This window comes from Mercenaria mercenaria, chromosome 19, assembly GCF_021730395.1.
Source record: "Mercenaria mercenaria strain notata chromosome 19, MADL_Memer_1, whole genome shotgun sequence".
Classification (NCBI taxonomy): domain Eukaryota; kingdom Metazoa; phylum Mollusca; class Bivalvia; order Venerida; family Veneridae; genus Mercenaria; species Mercenaria mercenaria.
Window position 1 is genome coordinate 14496373 of NC_069379.1, and position 19363 is coordinate 14515735.

A 19363-nucleotide genomic window follows, 5' to 3' on the forward strand; every position below is an offset into this window, starting at 1 on the left:
TTTAAAGTTACAATCCTAATGTATTAAAATGATAAAAAATGAACGAAAAGGTAGATAATTTGCCTATTAAGGTATTAATGTGTACTCAATTGACTGTAACTGTTACAGTATCAGTCCTACTCAATGACTCTATTACTAAATAAAGTTGGAAAAGTGAATTATTATAATGTTTTAAAAATAACCTAAATTTCATTGGTCGAAACCGCTCATCATGTTTCAAAATACATTTTGGGAAAACCCATTAACCACTAAACACGACATTCTTAAAATAGAATGTAAGTTTACCACGCTGATTACCTCATATCTAAATTTAGTTTACTGGCTGGTTCCAAAGATTCATTGCGTTTATATGTAAATGCATTAGCTGTACGGGAAACCAGTAACTTCCTTTCAAAACTGAAGAATAGGAGATAGTAAGTCGTACGTAAGACAATTTAAATCTCTCTGCTGGCACCAGGACTCCACCATACAAAAGTCTAATGACATATGTAATAAAGAAAAGGTGTTATATTATATATAATAGAGCTTTTCAGCTTACTGGGGGGTTCGTTTTGAGGAGGCTGCGCTTTTGGTGCGTGGCATTCCCTGTTTGATATTTTTCTTTGTTTTTTTACATCGGAAATTAACGTGCGTTTTAATTCATAATGTTTTATTTTTCATCAATTGTGCTGTTATATGTTAAGATATGTGTTTTTCCCAATTACTTTTTAAAATAGTTGTGCAATACACATTAGTCTACCGTACACAACATTGAGTTAAAACAGTATTACATTAAATAGTTTTCAGTATCATGGCCAAATATGAAACACTTTGCTGTTACTTGCTTTCATTAATATTAATATCAACTATAGTACTACACAGAGAATCGATGACCAGTTACTCCAGGAGAGTTATACGTTATGCCATTCCGCTCAAGATTAGCGTATCAATAAAACTGTTTGATTATACAGTTACCGGACTAGACCCGGGACTGTGTAGCTGGACTTTTCACACATTATAATGCATGTAGCATACTGACCACAGGCCAGTAAAATGGCCATTAGGCACAGCAGGCATCTAACTATCTCTGCCCCACCCCTAGTTTTTCCTTAGCAGTGGAATGGTAACTGCTTTACAGAGGTATCTTACACAAAATCAAATGATGTAGATTTGTAAATAAAGATCATAATATTGTAAAAAATGCTCAAGCTGAAAACATCACATTTTCCTAGAATGTTCAAAAAAGAAAAAAAATGAAATCGAATACAAAACCTGCAATACTATATTCTTAAAACACGTAATATGAATTTTGGAACGAAAATGTGTCATACACTTAAGGTTCATGTAACGTCTGGTCCATAAACTGTATTGAAAACTTAACTTTTTTACTCTTTTCAAAATGACGTAGACTTCGTTTAATTTTGCCTCGTGTGTTTGTCTACGTTTTATGTTTAGTGTATATCTATTTGTCTTATGACTTTGATTTGGGTAGTTTTCTTCCTGTATATTAAAATTCAAATCATTCAAAGTTCTTCATTCTGTATTTATCCTCGGCTAGATCATGTCGAGGGGACTTTCGTTGCCGAGTGGTTAAGGTCGATGACTTTCAACCACTTCGTCAATGATGTTGAGAAAGTATCTAGTTACAAGATTATTGATCGCTTAAAAAAACCTTACATAGTTCCAGTAAAGACTGCCCCCATTTAATTCATTCGCTAAAAGTGATACATCAGAAAAACGGGGGTGTCTCAGTCTTGCTAGAAATATTCAAATGTTTAATTTCCGACATTGAATTAAGAGACCACTAAAGAGACGACCAAAAATTGGCCTCTTAATAGAACGGTCTCTTAATTAGAAAAAAAAGGGAAAAAAAAACAAGAAATATTTTGATATACCATGCGCATCAAGTTTGAAACTGTAACAGCTATCGTTCAAGATTTGGTTGAACATACCAAACACATTTTGCAGTCAACTGACAAGCATTTGTTTGTTTGCTTGACTGTTGTAAAGGCTTATTGTAAACATTTGCAACGAGAAGGTTGTGAAAAGTATCGTACACAGTCATTTAATATATACTTTTCCAGTGAATTTTAAGTTCTGGGGCAGATTTTATGTTGCCGGTGGTCGCGTAATGAAACATTCGTTCAATGTAATGTAAATACATAATAAAAAACGTTTGGGAGGGATTTAACGCAGTCACTTAATAAAAAAGTCGCTTAATACAGGTGATCGCATATACAGTGTTCACTGTGTTTCATTTTTACTGACTGATTTGGAAGATTACCGTATCTTTTCTTTTTTAGAAACTAGTTGATCCTATATGAAGGCAGAACTCTGAGACGAATTTCTCTCCGACTTCCATATTGCCATCGTAAGAAAAAAATATTTCCTGTACTGATAACAACGAATTTTGATACATTACGAATAGGCCATATCTGATAATTTTGTTATTCTTGATAACCACAAAAAACGTATATGCGAACATTAGTCAGTTACTTCCCCTGATTATGTCAAAGTAGTAATTTGGTCATTCCTCTGTTTTTATCGTTGACATCTTTGTAACTTTCATAAGAAATATATGCGTCAACTTTCATTGGATTGGAAAATAATTAAGCACATATTTTCTTTTAGTGACTCTGTGCAGAAGTTAGGTTTCATTAATCATTTTTATTTAGAAACCTACACGTAAATAGCATATTTATTTTGATCAACAGCAACAAAGATAATAACAAAAAAGTCAGAGGAATCCAACTGAAAGGAACCAAAGTTACATTTGGTTATCATTGCGCTTTATTATAGTATTAACCATTTTTACAAATCATGGTCAATATTGAACCTACTAAATATTCATTATTCAATTAGTTTCATATTTCTACTTCATAGGACATCAAATTAATACTTAATAAGATAGATTTTTGTTGCGAATGTCATTGACCTTAAACAGAGTTCAGTGCAATTATACAATGTATAATAACTATATTTAATTATCTGTAAATATCAATGCAATTATATATTTATAATTATTAAGTTTAATCATCTGTAATTATTGTTGTAAAGGTCAGACTCTTGTATGCTGTTGTAAAGATCAGACTCTGGTATGTTTTTATCTGTTTGACAATAAAATAGAAAATAGGTTCTTGTAATCTGTAAAAATATAACCAAAATGAAGTAGCACAATCTGTTTCATGTTTCATACTTAAAACGCTGTTGTTATGTTTGATTTACAGATATGAGCCGTGTCATGGGAAAACCAACATAGTGGCTTTTCGACCAGCATGGATCCAGACCAGCCTGCGCATCCACGCAGTCTGGTCAGGATCCTTGCCGTTCGCTAACAGTTTCTCTAATTGCAATAGGCTTTGAAAGCGAACTGCATGGATCCTGACCAGACTGCGCGGATGCGCAGGCTGGTCTCTGGATCCCTGCTGCTCGCAAAGCCACTATGTTGGTTTTTCCCATGGCACGGCTCATATATCTATTTCTGAATATAATTAAGATATTTAGAAACATAATTACTACAGGTAGTTAAATATCAGAATGACATCAAAGAAGAATCCATGAAAACATTAAAAATCGCACAAGCAACCAAATCCTATCCTCGTACCTCAACGGGCAGAGCATGTATCTACGGACTGCTAGGTCCTATGTAAGATCCCGAGGCGTGGCGTTTGTTGTCTGGGACAATTTGATAAAAGACTCTGTGCCTAAAATCTTTCGTCATCTATCCCTACATCCTGTTGCAGTAACTTGCAGAGAACGAGTAAATACTGGTACAGAATTCAGGAATACTGCCCATCATAATAACATAATACATAACTCAAATTCTGTTGAAAAATGGCGCTTTACATTATGAAAAATGGCGCTTTACATTATTAAAAATAGCGCTTTACATTAAAAAAGAAGAACACAACTCAGGAAATTCATGTCAAATTGGCACTGAGATTAGAATGAGCTTATATACCCAATGAACACTTACATAAGAAATCAGTAATGTGCAAAGTGAGGATAATATTAAAAAAACATTAGAGTAAAGTTCATACAAAAGTGGTGATAAAGTCAACATAAACGTTGGGCGAGAGACAAGTCAATAATATAGTTGGGTTGAGTGTAGAATCAGTAAAATTTAGATAAAGAGGGTGAACTCAATGTCAAGGTGGGGTAAAATTAAGATAAAATTGGGGTAAAAACAATTATAAGGTGGTGGGAAATGTCAATACAATGGTAAGAAGAGAACACAAAAACAACAGTCACAACACATGAACATATGAACGGACAAGAAATGGGCAATGACGTAGTCATTGATTATATATATTCACTAAAGATATCTCTACCAAAGTATCGATAGACTTTTTTGTCTGTTTTAAATGATAAGTTGCCCATTGTTTTATTGGATCGGACATAAATATTCTGAAACCATGATCATATAATCTTTTTAAAGTCTGGAGCTGATTTTGAATTGCAACATTGCCCCACGTCGTGTTTAAATGTCTGTAACCTACTGCCCGGTTACCGTTCCAAATTATCTGGATATCATAACCAAAATGTACTTCTAAACACAACTGTTTCACATAGTTTAATACGCCTGACTGTAAAATTTCTGGTAAAGCTTTCCACTCCCAACCTTCAATGTCGATCTTCAGAACATCAATAAATCTCTAAAAAGAAAATCACACACAAATGAACCTCCACTACTAGACAATTGTAAAATAAAACCACCCTCTACAAGGTCCGCCCGCTTAGCTCAATAGGGAGAGCGTTGGTCTACGGATCGCTGGGTCATGAGTTCGATTCTTGGGCGGGGCATATATTCTCCGTGACGATTTAATGAAAGACATTGTGTCTGAAATCATTTGTCCTCCATCTCTGATTTATGTGGGGAAGTTGGCAGTTACTTACAGAGAACAGGTTCGTACTGGTACAGGATCCAGGAACACTGGTTAGGTTAACTGCTCGCCGTTACATAACTGAAATACTGTGGAAAATTAATCATATAATCTTGTTATACATGTATTCTAAATATCCAATTTTGAAGCTAAAAGGTGTAAGACTAACGGTTAAGTTCAATTACTTCTACTAATATGTCTTTCTTAAAAATATCAATCGTTTAGATGAAAAAAAAAAAATCTTGCAACTGCAATTTGATCAACTCGATTATATATGTAGACATGTAAGAATGAAATATGTTTTGAGTACATAAAGCCACTACGTGTAACTCGAGTATCCGTTATAGTAAAACAATAATCTCTATTTTAATGAATATATTTAAGCGTAGTACATGTACGCGAGACTTAAACAATAAAAGCCCTGCTAATCTGTACAATGAGGAATGAAACACCTGTTCGTAATTGGGATATTTTTGTTCAAAGAAAATTCTTTTTCTGCCTTGTTAAAACTAAGTGATTATTCGTTTCATTATTAAAATGCTTATAATAAAGTTATTTTTTACAGGATATAAACACAGATGAATATGCAAATGTAATTAATACTCCATCAAGCACTTATTTCTTTTGTTTTAAATTTATTAACAATGACTAATATAAAAATTCCCAATGCGCCTGTTTTTCTTTGCGAACACAGTTTATAAAGTTATCTATCAAATATATTTTTAATATTATAACAAAAACAAAGTCACACTCTTGCATAAGTTGAAAACATTGCAGGTTATTTGAAGGACTTGAAGATAGATATCAGAGTTTTTCATCACATTGCTCTACTTATGAAAATGTATGATTCTACGTCTACATATCTGACTGTCGTTCAAAAACTTTCCTTTCCATATACAGAAAAGGATATTTTGTAACTCATTTAAGGCGTGAAAATAATTTTACCTTCGTGTGTTTAAGGGATTTTCGAATTGACAACAGAGACTGCATTCTCCATTTCTTTTCACCTCTGAAACCGACAGGCGCAGAAAATATTGTATCTGTGTTGGAAAGTCCTATTAAATGAAAGTTTACCCCACTAGGTATATGAACACCTTCTGTTGAAAGGCTAGAAATAGAAAATAATGTTTCACAGTTAGATGTAATGCCGTGTATTTTATGAAAGGAAACATCCGACAAAATAATAATTCAATATTATAAAGAAAATTTGTAATTTTGAATTGCATTAGTTTTTAGAAAATGTTCAATTGAATTTTTAAAATTCCAGCATTAATTTATTTGATTTTTCACATCAGCAAATAATTAATACAAACGAATTAACACAACTGACTTAAATAGCACAATAAATACTGTTTCAACCAATTTATTTCCTATGCCAAGTTGTTCGAAATTTTAAATGGCTGTTAAACTAACCGCCGCTTAAATTTTGATTAAAAAGACTAAGCTTGATGGTTAACACTGTAAAGACTTTTTACTGTAAAGGCATTTAACATCCTTAACTTATAGATTTAGTTTACTAAGCCGTCTAAAATGTTGAAATATAAAGTTAAATGTTAATCGAATACAATGTATTAGCTTAATCAACTGTTCCAATTTTGAACAACTTGGTCCTTGTGTTTTCGTTAAAGTATAATATATCTAATGCTTGACGTATTCGTCGTTTCCTTCTCTTGTATGTTGCATGTTACATTAGGTATTTTACCTGGGATCAAAGGTATGTATTTCGCATCTGTAGGATTTCGAAATGGCATTTTCAAAATCAAATTTAAACTGAGAGCTGAAATGAAAAATATAGATTTTTTTTGAAAACCTTACTTGATTAGTATTTCTACATATCTATGAATTAAATTTTGGGTAATATTTCATACAGTCTCGCACAATTACATACTAAAGAAATGAAGAAAACAAACGTAGAAAAATCAAGGTTTTGTTAAGTTTTACATTCAAACTGATATTTTTCTCAACAATTTAATAATTATAATAAATATTGATACTAAAACAACAACTACTTCTACTACTACGCTACAACTACTACGACTACTACTACTACTACTACTACTACTACTAATAATAATAATAATAACTTGGTTGTTCTACGAAGACAACGTACTAAGACATCATCTATGTTTTGCCTTCTGCCTATAAACTTAAAAGAACATAATGCATGTGTAAGGACACATAGAAAGTAAAGAAATACTATGTTTGTGCAAATTGTTATTGTATATTTACTATGTTTTAACGAACATCCTTTTTAAGCCAAAATATTGTTTCTTTGGAAAAATAATAATTTCATTGTCTTCAAGTGAAATAAATATTCTAAAACCATTAATCTTAGACATGATGAAGTAGTTAGGTTATATATATAAAAAAACATATGTAATAGGCATCCAATGTGGAAGCTATTTTGAAAATCGCTGTTTTTAGACCTTAAGCTGTGCTCGAGATAGGTCTCCGTGATCTATTTTAGGGGCAAACATAAACATTAGGTACACATAAACATCAGGTTCTAACAGTAGCCACCCACCGACGATTTATCAAAAACAGCTTACCCAAAGGAATATACAAGGCATCTATTTTGCATTTTGTTAAAGTAATCCAAACAAATGTTCTTTCCAAACGTATTCCCAGGTCCCGCTCTGCTAACGTTACAACATTTTATCTGTTTAGTTAAGATGTATCTGAAATCATCAGGAAATTACAAAAATACAAATAGTTGAACAATTAAGTATTTTTATATCAATATTATTGTTATCGATGCTAGGTCCCTTTTCGTCATAGTCCACCTCGTTGTGTAATTATTACTTTCATTTCATTTCAGATTTACATTTTCATGCTGACATACCGTCAGAGGAGATCACTAATGCCAATGACTGTGACTGCTTCCTCCCATATCAGCCTGGTATTATTATATTTATAACAGTAGCCTGTTATTCTCTATAAGTATGCATGAAACCAAATACATATTGTCAAATGGTCAGATGTTGACTACATATATTCACATTCACTTTCACTTTCATAACATGTTTTCGTCAATGTTAGTTTGCCTATATATCTGAAAAAGAGGCCTAGAAATTGCCTTTGATGGCATTTTTTGCTAATGCCCGACAGCCATGTTCATTGTTAACTTTATAAGATTTGGAAAAGTTTAAGGGGGCGGTCGCCTACTAAGGGTCGTAGTAAGGTCACAGCACAAGGTCAAAAGTCAATAAGTGCGTAAACGTGAGATTTTCGCCTTTTTGCTACTTTTTAATGTTAACTTGTATTTTTGTGGTGATAAGTATGAATTTGAGAAGTAAAATAAATGATTTCGTACGCTCTGATATTTTGTTCATTTACGAAAGCTATCTTTCTCACGTTTCTTAAACTTCCGTTTTCAGGCTAAGAATTTTAAAAATGCTGGTTTGTTTTCTGTATGAACAGTATCGGGTGAAAAAATTCTATGGCGCATATTTTATAAAGACAACTAATACAGCCAAACTTCGTTTTCTCGAACTCGGAATATTCGCTTACTACTCTTGGCTCGAACTCGTCGTCATGTCCCGGCACAATATCTATATAATGTATATTTTACGTTGGCTCGTACTGCTGATATCTCGAACACATTTTACTTGTCCCATCATAGTTCGACTGTACTAACTGTTGACAGATCTACCTTTCAGAAGCATAGAATGCAATGACATAAAAATAGCAAACTCGGTTTGATTAAGTCTGTTCGTGAGATAGTATGAAATGTGCAAATTCACTCAAGCATTATCTAAAATGGCCTATATTGTCAACTAAATCTCTATTCCAGTGGTTTACGCTTGTGCTGTGGTAATTTTTGTATATTGTAAGATACTTTCTTGAACAAGTACCGCAGAAACATTTTCTGTATCGCTTTTTACAATCACGGTGACATCATCTTGTACTGTTCTATTACCTGTATAATTGTAAATCCTTTTAATTGTGGGTACTTGTTTTTATCTCTCTATATATAATTTTACAAATAGTAAAGTAATTACCTAGAAAATGTAAGATACAAAGCTTCGGTATCCATTTTATCAATCACGTTGATATCGGATAATTCATCATGCTCACTTGGGTTGCAAAATGTTGCATTTACTCTCACTACTTCCGGTTTCGCTTCATACTGGTCAGTCATCAGCTGCTAAAACATGGTTTACAGTAAACAAGATATATTAAGGTCAAAACTAGCTAAAGTTACTGTAGTAGTATTATTTCATAGAATTAGTCTAACCAAAGTTTAGACTTTTTTTCCTCTAAATCTATCTTTCATAATTATGATATTTATCACGTATGTTGATGCACGTGTACTAAAAAGAGGATGACTTGCATCGAGAAAATGCCCTCGGACCTTTCCCAGATAATACTGCCGAATAAAGTCGTACAATATTTCCGTTACAATACACTTACAGGCTTCTTGATATACTTCTAATATCCTTTAAATGTATGACCTTCGTATTGCAGGGTCTTATTTAAAATGACGCATAAAGAGGAACTTTACTGATAACATAATATTGTTGGAGAGATCTTATTTGTTGGTAACATCTGGTTAATCCTTTAATGTTTATCAATTATTATATAGTCTGTTTTACTTGTTTGAAGAATTGCCACTTGCATGAATGCTTTATAAAATTGAATTCGATTGTGTAAATGCAGATGGCACTGAAATAATCTATGTAACTTAAGTCATATTCCTTTGACAACACGTACGATTCTGCACATGGAGTAAAAAAGAGTAGTGTTCTGAAATGCTTTGAATGTGGACGGTAAGTTCTGTTTAAAACCTGGTTCAGACGGAACAGCCACGTGATAAATATTTACGACAACGGAATGCAGGTATTGGTTCTTTTCACAATACGACAGAGCAGAACACTGTACTATATTATTCATTTGGCAACAAGCATCAGTTTTTTTTCTAGATTTATCAGATGTCGTAATCATGTTCCAAATATTCTTACGATCCGATTAAAGACGTTGTATGTATATGAGCCGTGCCATGGGAAAACCAACATAGTGGGTGTGCGACCAGGATGGATCCAGACCAGCCTGCGCATCCGCGCAGTCTGGTCAGGATCCATGCTGTTCGCTAACAGTTTCTCCAATTCCAATAGGCTTTAAAAGCGAACAGCATGGAGCCTGACCAGACTGCGCGGATGCGCAGGCTGGTCTGGATCCATGCTGGTCGCACACCCACTATGTTGCTTTTCCCATGGCACGGCTCAATTATATGAAATCCTAAACCGCAGCATACTTGTGCTGTCAGTTTAAATCTATTTCTAGACTACAACCTGCATCGGCATGTTCTAATCTCTTGCCAGGCATGGCCTGGCTATATTTTGCGAAATATTAATATATACCAATATCGATATTCATTCGCTAAAACAACTATGTATTGAAATATATATTGACTGTAAACTTTTCATACACAAGACATTAAGGATACAACAGCAGCATTTTTGTTTGTATTTAACATTTAGTACATGTTGCACAGACAAATCCCTGCATTCCTGGGCACTAGTGCATCAGGACAATCATTTAATTACATGTCTAGTAAGGTAGTTCTATAAGTTTGATAAATCGGAAGTAATGGTGTAACGTCATTTATCCGGAAAACGTAGAATAAAGCCTGAAATCAGTGTTAGTTTAGCAATTTAAGGCAACAGTTGAAGAAATTTATTACAACAGCAACGTTACTGTTAAAATATGATTTTGTGTGAGGTTATTTTTTTCTCAAATCAGTCTAGTAAAAAATCGAGCGCACGATCCTATCTTTTTTTTATCAATTTTCTGAGTGTATTCGGATGTTTTGAAAAATGGGGGTTTGATCAAATTCTACAATGTAGAAAATTTTTATCCCAAATAATGAACTGAGTATGTCCTATGTAAGTTCCAAGACTGAAAATATTCAAAATTTTGATATAATGTCTTAGAATTGTATAATTACGACATAGCAACATATCAAAAAACGAAAAGATCAAATGGAGGCGGCACAATAATTTATGTCAAAAGTAGCATAAATACACAGTTGAAAAATAATGATACAAAACTTATGTGAAATAAACAGCATAACAATATTTGGACACAGCAAAATCAGAACAATCTACAAATGTTATATACCATGCACACAATTTTACAAGACATTATATTTAAATTTCGATTACCTAACGTCTTGGAACTTACACCGAACTTTATTAATCAGCTAATGATTTGGGATGTTATTGTTAGATGATTAATGATTTGATTAAACCTAGTAGGGGCCATAAACGGCAAACCACTGGGGCGCTACTCACAGAGGGAGCCTGTGGCCTAGCTTGCCAGTTTACTCCATTATATTGGCGGAGTCTAATGCATAGATCCGATTTTTCTGATAAAGAACGCCCCCATCCCTTGGATATTGTTGCTATGTCTCACAGGCTTTCTGCAATTGGCGGATACACATGATACTGCTATGACGGATTCTCTTTAATTTATAAAAGTATCTTAATCTTCTATACATTATTCTGAAAATCAAAACAACTGTCAGATCACGCGCTACATGAATAATTAAATGCTATATTTAAGAAAAAAAAATAAGTTCCCAAGTGTGGTTTATCGTAGAATAACCCGTGTTTTGAGTTCTTATGCGTAAGAATATATCACGAAGGCCGTATGCCTGAGTGATATAATCTTTCGCATAAAAACGAAAAACACGAGTTATTCTACGATAAATCACAATTTGGAACTTGTTCTTTCGATTCTAACACGACATACTTGAAACAACAGTGTTAGAAAAAATGGTAACTACTCTTTACGCTCTGAACTACGTGCTACACACCTGGATTTGGCTGTTGAAATTTCCTCCCACGAAGCTGTTAAAGTTGCAGATTCATTCATAAAACTTTACACGCAGTGTATAAATGGAATGGCCAAAACACGATGCGCGCGCAGCACAGTACACGGGTGGTTTATTGTAGAATAACCCGAGATAGATATTGTTCTCCATATATGTAGGTTTTTCGCTGGTCGTGTTAGAATTTAGGTTACATCCGTTCTATAAAAATAAGTTGTGAAATAGAGCTGTTAAATGTCGGTGCTAATAAGAACTTAATAAATACGAAAGTCGTAGGATTTGATGTTGTTGTTTTTTGGACTGCGCAAAATGTACACAGACAATTGATAATAATTATATAAAGAATAATACACTTTTCCAATTACTGACCACATTATTTTTCTCCACCGTTAATTCAAATGTATTGGTTCTAAAAAATCATGATAAAAATGACAGAATATACATTAATTATACCGCTAATTCATACATTCATGCATGTTTTGACATGTTCGATATATGGGACGCTAGCCACACGCAATATCAATATTCGATAAAATTATCATGTCTCAAGGATGAGTATATTTGCTTCGAATGAGTGAAAGTACATGCATATAAGAAGTTCCCAGGCTTAGATTTTGTTTTCACTGACGACGAAATGCTTTAAAACAACACAAGGATGAGCCTATTTGCCTAAAATGAGTCTAAACTAGAGATGGTAACTAAGGCTACGTACTCAACGACAACAACAACAAATCAAGCGCAAAACTGAAGTGCATATCGCTTATCTCACACTAGTAATATTTTAACATAGCACCGTGCATTAAAAACGGGAACTTGGCTTCACTGTATTGGTGGATTAGCTAAAGAAAGGTGATTATTATTTCTTTTTAACTAACACAACCATTTCATTTATATTAAAGAACGTCTGCATTACATTAACAGAATTTTTTGTAACGGCAGATTCCGAAAGGTAAATGCGATTCCGCACGCCTCGGGCAATATATATATGCAGATTAGGTACATTTGTAAACACAAGGTGCGTGTCATAAAAAGTGAAATAACTTCTTTCGGCAAAGTTTTTGGTATGGTTTTGGTGGGACAGTTAGAAAGAATATACATTTTTTTATCGCTCTATTCGTAACTCATACATTTTGAGGCCTTGATTATTCTTGGCAAACGAATTTTGTAAAATGTTGAGGGATTCGATGTGGTAAAATTCATATAGTCCCTATATATTTTTTCATGAATAATGTTTTCTTTCCTATGATCATACCATGCCTGTAAATTATCGGCAGTAATAAATAAGCAAACTTTACTTTGAAGTAGTTCGTATGAAAATGAAAGATAATGCTCAACTTTTTTGTTTGAATGATTATTCATAGATCTTGAAGTAAACTATATTTTTGGGAAACACATCCAAATCTATGCATACTTTGTTCAGATAACTTAATAGTCCTAGATGACTTATGTCATTGACAGATAAGGACCATATTTTCCGGATTAAATATTGCCTTTCGGCATGAAAAATGAAGAATGAAAGCTAAATCATTATATAATCGAGGTACTTCGTTATTAAGTTTTCAACCGAAAACAATATCAGATGCAATTTAAATATTTAGGTACCATCTTTATGTAAACATTCTCAACATCTGCTTTTCAGGGGCCAAAGGACACTTTTCGAGTCGATTTGCGCGCATTGTTCCTGTCATTCCAATTCCCATTTCAGTAAGTTTGTCCAATAACTTCACGCTTGTGAACAAATTGTCGAAGTACAACCAATATGGAATCTCTGAGATTAGATCCGGAATAACATCAGCACCCATTTCCAGCTCATGCTGGCCAGCACCTGCACCTTGATAGAGCTCAAACTGAACGAGTTAATCTAATCTTGTTGTAAGGCACAACAACTTAAATCAACATCTGCTAGGTTTCCTGCGTATGAATTGCTTAGAACTTTGTTTGCCGAAGTGTAAGGAATCATTGCTTCATCGATTAAAATGTCTTGCTCTCTTGGAGAAAACTGCAATTATCTAATCTTGCTCATTTTATCATTTGAGTTTAGTTGATTGTTGTCGCTGTCATGAAGATATTTCAGTATTTCTTCAAATTGTTTTCTTTACATAGCATTACATATTGCCTCATTTCTAGTATCAACCTGCTGTTCCTAATGCAACATACGTCTGTGAAGACTGGCATATCCCTAGGAGCATAGCAAGGAGAAGTCGAACTTCTTCAATAGAGATCTGAAACGTGTGATTCCCTTGAGGTCTGGCATAATTTGTGCTTTGCTTTTTGATCAATGCGCACACTTCATCATCGAATTATAGTTCAAAGAGCATTATAAGGCTCTCAGTCTCTATTGAAGAAATCAAGCCGTCCATAATTCAAAGCAGAGTGCCTGTCTCTCTGAGCATCTGAAATGTCTTCCCTTATCCAGTGACGACGCTGTGCAAGCTGGCGTCTTCCTCTCCTAGGAGCATTTGGCATTTCTTGATCAGTGATAGTTTGTTGTTCAGGCAGGCGGACATCATAGTCAACAGTACCCTAGAACTTGCTGACGAACTAGATTCCTCATTCTCATCCCACGAAGTACCAACATCCTCTCTACCAGAGAGGTATGAGGCTGTACCTGTTGCATTTCTCAGGGAAACATCGCAACTCCACGTAGTTGGTTTCCTGTTAGGTTATTCATACTGCCGTCAAGAACTTCGTCTCCGCTTTCTTTGTCACTTTTTGTAGCATCCTCTGGACCCGTAGTTAAAACTTAAAAGCTTAAAACTCTGTACCGTCTTCCAAAAGATTTAAAACTAGTGAACCTGTTAACATAAATGTGTACAAAATGTAATATTAAAGCATATTTACACAATACAAATAAGTTGCTAATATTTCACATTTTGTCTACTAGTATATATAAGTGACCAGAGCCCTAAGTTTTGGACGTCTTATTGATTTACAAAAGCTGTAAAGACAATTAGCAGATATCACAATTTCTAGTACTGCATCATAAAAAACACATATTTGCATATAGAAAACAATTAACATTTTTATGTTTTGTTTACAATATTCGTTGTGAAAAATATGCACTTACCGTTTTAGAGGCATATTCATCAGGAAAAAAGTCGTCTTTGATTGGTATAATGTGAACGCCCGAAATCTGTCTCTGTTTCAGTTCTAATTGGTGTTACCTGATACAATGGACTGATAGCCCAGCCACATTACAGAGATAACAGAGAATGTATGTTATATCCCGGAACAATAACAAGATGTCCAAAGCGTCCAAAATATGGGACACTAGACGTTAATGGGATAATAATATAATCAAAGAAAATCCCGACAAAGTTGTGTCCTTGCATATATAAATAAATAAAATCTAAACCGAAAGATTAAATGCATTTTCTGTGTTCTAAAATCTACTGAATAACACCTGCGCGTTGTAAATTGTGTATGTTCGTGCATGATATGTTTGTTTTTACGCACCCGATTAAGATTCAAAAGTTCATTTATTTCATTATTTGCGAATGAGTATTATTGTATTTTATTTTGAAATGTTGTATCCTTATAGAGATTCGACTTATAATGTTCGCTATAACACCGTTTTGTGTGTGAATCTCGTAATGTTTGTGTGTTCCTGCTGAAGACAACTGCAGAATGGTCCTGTATTGATGGAATAAGTTAAACTAGTGTCAATAGGTATTACGGATGCCACCCGCTGCGAACGCAAAAAAAGTTAGAAGATTGATTGATTGTGTCAACAAGTAGAGGAACCCTGTTAAGTTGTAATTGACAGTACATATTCTTATTGAAAAGAGTAACAAAACAGCAGGTGTTAACATTTTTCAATATGCAGCATATTTATTGTTTAATATCATTAATTAAATTTTCTTATTTATTTATTCAGTCACGTAATTCTAACAAGCTGTACAAAATTATATTTACGGACTTCTAGGTGGTTATTAAATGCAGAAGCCATACAATAACTTAACGCGTGTTAATGCTATAAACAGCCTTTTGATATTTGTAATTCGAAAACAAGAACGTTTAGAAATAGTTGTCTATTATGTCTATTACATCGTTACAGAATATGTCTGCTCATTTCGATATTAAAAACACACACACGAATGCACGCACGCACGCACACACACACACGCACACATCCAAAATATATACATAACAATTTGGAAAAATATTTAGAAATACTTTACTCCAAATGTATGCTGATTCCCAAGAAAAAAGAATATATATTTCTACATATTTTTCCAATATATATAGATAATTCATGTATAAGAACATGAACAACAACATATGTTAGTTAGGCGTGAAATATCCATTGGCCTTGTTCTTTGGCTCTTTGTGTTACTGGCTACATTATTTAATTTTTCTTTCTTTATTTCATTTGCCACACTCCTGTAGTCACTGAATTTAGATTGTTTATAACATTTGAAAATCAAAAACTATAACCTCTCTTGGCATGTCCCGATCGAAATTTACACACTTCGGGCCAGTCTAAGCCGGGCAGGGCCAGGCCAGAGACATGCCCACTGCATTTTCTTAGCGCGCTAGTAACCTATTATTTGTGCTGTAAACACTCGCTAGCTTATTATTATTAGCAGCCTTGTTTTGTATACAAGAGAAAATAATGCCCATAACAGTCACACAATATCCGTAAATGTACCTCTTGTAGGAAACTAGCAAGAGAAAATGCTGAACAAAATTACAACTGGAGCCACTTTTGTAAAATACATAGTTGATAGAGGATACCTGTTTGTTTTGAGTGACTATGGAATATATCTCACTGAGAAGTGAGAAAATACAAATATTTTCCTGAGCGCGCAGCGCGAGTGAAAATATGAACATTTTTCTCACTTTGAGGTAAAATATTCTATATTCACGAAAAACAAACAAATTTTCTTTTATTTTATGCTTAATTACGTTATGCATTTTGCAACAAATTTTAATCTCAGCGCGGGAAACAGACGCGCGTCAACAAACATGACGTCAGACGTGTTGTGACGTTAGAAAGACGCACACGACATAAAATTCTATTTTATTTTACTTGTTGCTGCATAACGTTATGAAATTGTCATTAAGTAAAACAATTTGAATCGAGAAATATACTATAAAGAACAAAGTGCGACTACAATTTTCATCCCGTTTTATGCAAATAATTTAAAATTTATACACAATGTGCAAGTAGATCGGCAACAGTGAGTGATATGCAATGAGTAATATGGATTATATCTCACTGATAAAACACGGTATTTCGTCAGTTAGCATAAAATAAATTATAATATCATTATGTTGTTGAAGCATGGATATGAAATCATGTCGCTGTTTTAGCATGCATAATTATCACTATATTATTCATTTTTGCGTGATTATAATAATTATCATTACATGTTGCGTTAGCGCGAATAATATCAAATGTTTGTTTATAGTTTTCGTATTTATAATATAACATGTTATTTTTTGCATTATTATAATATATCCTGTTGTGTAAGCCTGATTATAACATATTAAGTAGTTAAAAGCTTCATTATGATATCACAGTAGAGATATAGGACTGCGTCCACCAAAATATTGTTGCACTTATAATGCCACATAGTATCTGTTATAATGATGCAAAATTGCAGCCGCAAATTTTCACAGTATTGCACAAAATTATGTTATATGACAATGTTAGTTATAGCAATAAAAGAATTGCAGCTGCAAATTTTCATATTTTATAGATCTAGTATTGCGCAACTGTTTTATACGACAATGTTAGTTATAGTGACAAAAATTGCAGCCGCAAATTTTCATATTTTATAATATTGCGCAACTGTTTTATACGACAATGTTAGTTATTATGATAAAAATTGCAGCCACAAATTTTCATATTTTATAGTATTGCACAACTGTTTTATACATGTATCACAATGCTAGTTATAGTGATAAAAAATGCAGCCGCACATTTTCATATTTTATAGTATTGCACAATTATTTTATATGGCAATGTTAGTTATAGTGATAAAAATTTGCAGCCGCAGATTTATTGCACAGCTATTTTATATGACAACTTGGATATAGTGATAAAAAATTGCAGCCGCTTTCATAATATTGAAAATGTAAATTACAATTATGAATCGATCTGTTATCCTGTTTTGTTGTATCATTCCAGTCATTAATTTTATTTTTCTTGTAATCATGCATATTTTAATAAATCCTTTGTGTAGAAGATATTTCTTTAATCAGCGTAAATTACAAAAGTAAATACCGGAAACTTAGCTAGTCTCACTCTTATTAGATGTCAGCGTAAAGCTTTTTATACCTATGATGACAAACGTATGAAGTTGGAAATGCTCTTGATTACGCTGAGACAAAATGTCGATATTAAAAAAAAAGAATAAGACTTAGTGTTAAAATAATTACGTTTGGTTTCCGCAACACCTAGAAGGCATTCACAAAATCTTCACAAAATGAAGGCGTTTTCTGGTTAAGTTATCAAATGCAACTTGACATTCGAAAAAAATAAATGTTACGGAATTTAAAGGAAAACTCTTCATTTCATTATTTCAAACTTATCAACTCCACCAACTACACATCCATCATAAAAGATAACAAGTTTGAACATCTGTTTTCATCTTATTTCATCTTTTCATTACATATAAAATGAGTACGTTTCAAATAATATTCACCAATATATATTGTTCTTGATATTTCAGACATACGTATGTTAAATAAAAGAGTTGAAAGTAACATTTACCAACATATTACCCGGCATGTATCCAAACGTGAAAAGCGCAAATACTATAAATACTACAGAAAATAATCCAAACATGTAGACATATCTAAAATTGCATTTGCTTTCTCTTGACATCGTTACACTAGTAGAAAACTAAGTATGAAAATGATAATATTATCCAACCAAAGAATAATAACAGTTCCGTAGGAAAACAGTATCGATAAACAACTACGTGTACCAATAGCATATGTCCGATCTAAAAACACAACGGAGCGACCGGTAGACAATAATGCATAGCGCACCTGATAAGACGTGTCTTAAATTACACACCAGTCCTGATAAATAGAATATATGGTCCTCTCGCGTAAAAGCAAACAAATAAAACAAGGAGAATTAAATTTACAACAAAGTAAACAAAACACAAAAAACACGAAATTTAATGATATTCATATACTCCATATCGACAAAATTTAATACGTGATCCGAAACAGGTAAACAGAGAGTTTCAAACTTAATGTGTTTATATAGTCATACCACATGTACACATTGCAAAGATTATCTAGTATTATATTGAGTTTCAATTGTTTAATTCCTTTAGACATATCTCTGCAGATAATGTTTGTGGTAAATTCATATTTCCTCTGACTTCTGACTTCCCCCACCCCTCACCCCCAACACAGCCCAAAATTCATGCACTCAACAGATCTGTTCAAGAGTAAAAAATCCAGCCACAACAAACATTGGGTTCACCGACTTTTCCACCATCTTGAACCAAATTACATGCGTATGAAGAAAACTCCCTAAATGGCAACAAACAGACAAAACTGGTCCTATCAAGTAATGCTATGCATATTTTGACATTCTCATTTTGTCAAATTGTTTGTACATGTACCTACTATTTCATATCTCCTCTATTTAATGAGCTTAACTCAAAGAAGTAAGCTTCTAAATTTAAGAAAATACATTTAC

At 33.3% G+C, this 19363-nt stretch overlaps 1 protein-coding gene across 7 annotated transcripts; it reads right to left on the minus strand.

Moving 5' to 3' along the window:
- Positions 1-1137: 1137 nt before the first annotated feature.
- LOC123542241 (probable methyltransferase-like protein 24) lies at positions 1138-19036 on the minus strand. Of its 7 annotated transcripts, none has more exons than XM_045327966.2 (7): positions 18416-19035; positions 11680-11895; positions 8864-9006; positions 7412-7540; positions 6565-6639; positions 5808-5970; positions 1138-4634 (listed from the first exon to the last, which is right to left on the minus strand). In XM_045327966.2, the coding sequence occupies exons 3-7, from the start codon at positions 9001-9003 to the stop codon at positions 4275-4277; spliced, it is 867 nt and encodes a 288-aa protein (XP_045183901.2). In that variant the 5' UTR covers positions 9004-9006; positions 11680-11895; positions 18416-19035; the 3' UTR covers positions 1138-4274. The 7 variants fall into 7 exon arrangements, with proteins under 7 accessions (XP_045183901.2, XP_053387018.1, XP_045183899.2 ...); XM_053531043.1 differs by lacking the exons at positions 11680-11895; positions 18416-19035 and adding exons at positions 13297-14489; positions 14762-18407; XM_045327964.2 differs by lacking the exon at positions 18416-19035 and adding an exon at positions 13297-18406.
- Positions 19037-19363: the final 327 nt, after the last annotated feature.

Excerpts from the sequence above, each read along its gene's own strand:
- LOC123542241 (XM_045327958.2), bottom strand. The coding sequence starts at position 18,529 with ATGTCAAGAGAAAGCAAATGCAATTTTAGATATGTCTACATGTTTGGA. Across the intron at positions 7,541-8,863 it reads TTGTATCTTACATTTTCTAG|ATACATCTTAACTAAACAGA; the intron begins GTAATTACTTTA and ends TGATGATTTCAG. Across the intron at positions 5,971-6,564 it reads ATACATACCTTTGATCCCAG|CCTTTCAACAGAAGGTGTTC; the intron begins GTAAAATACCTA and ends TTCTATTTCTAG.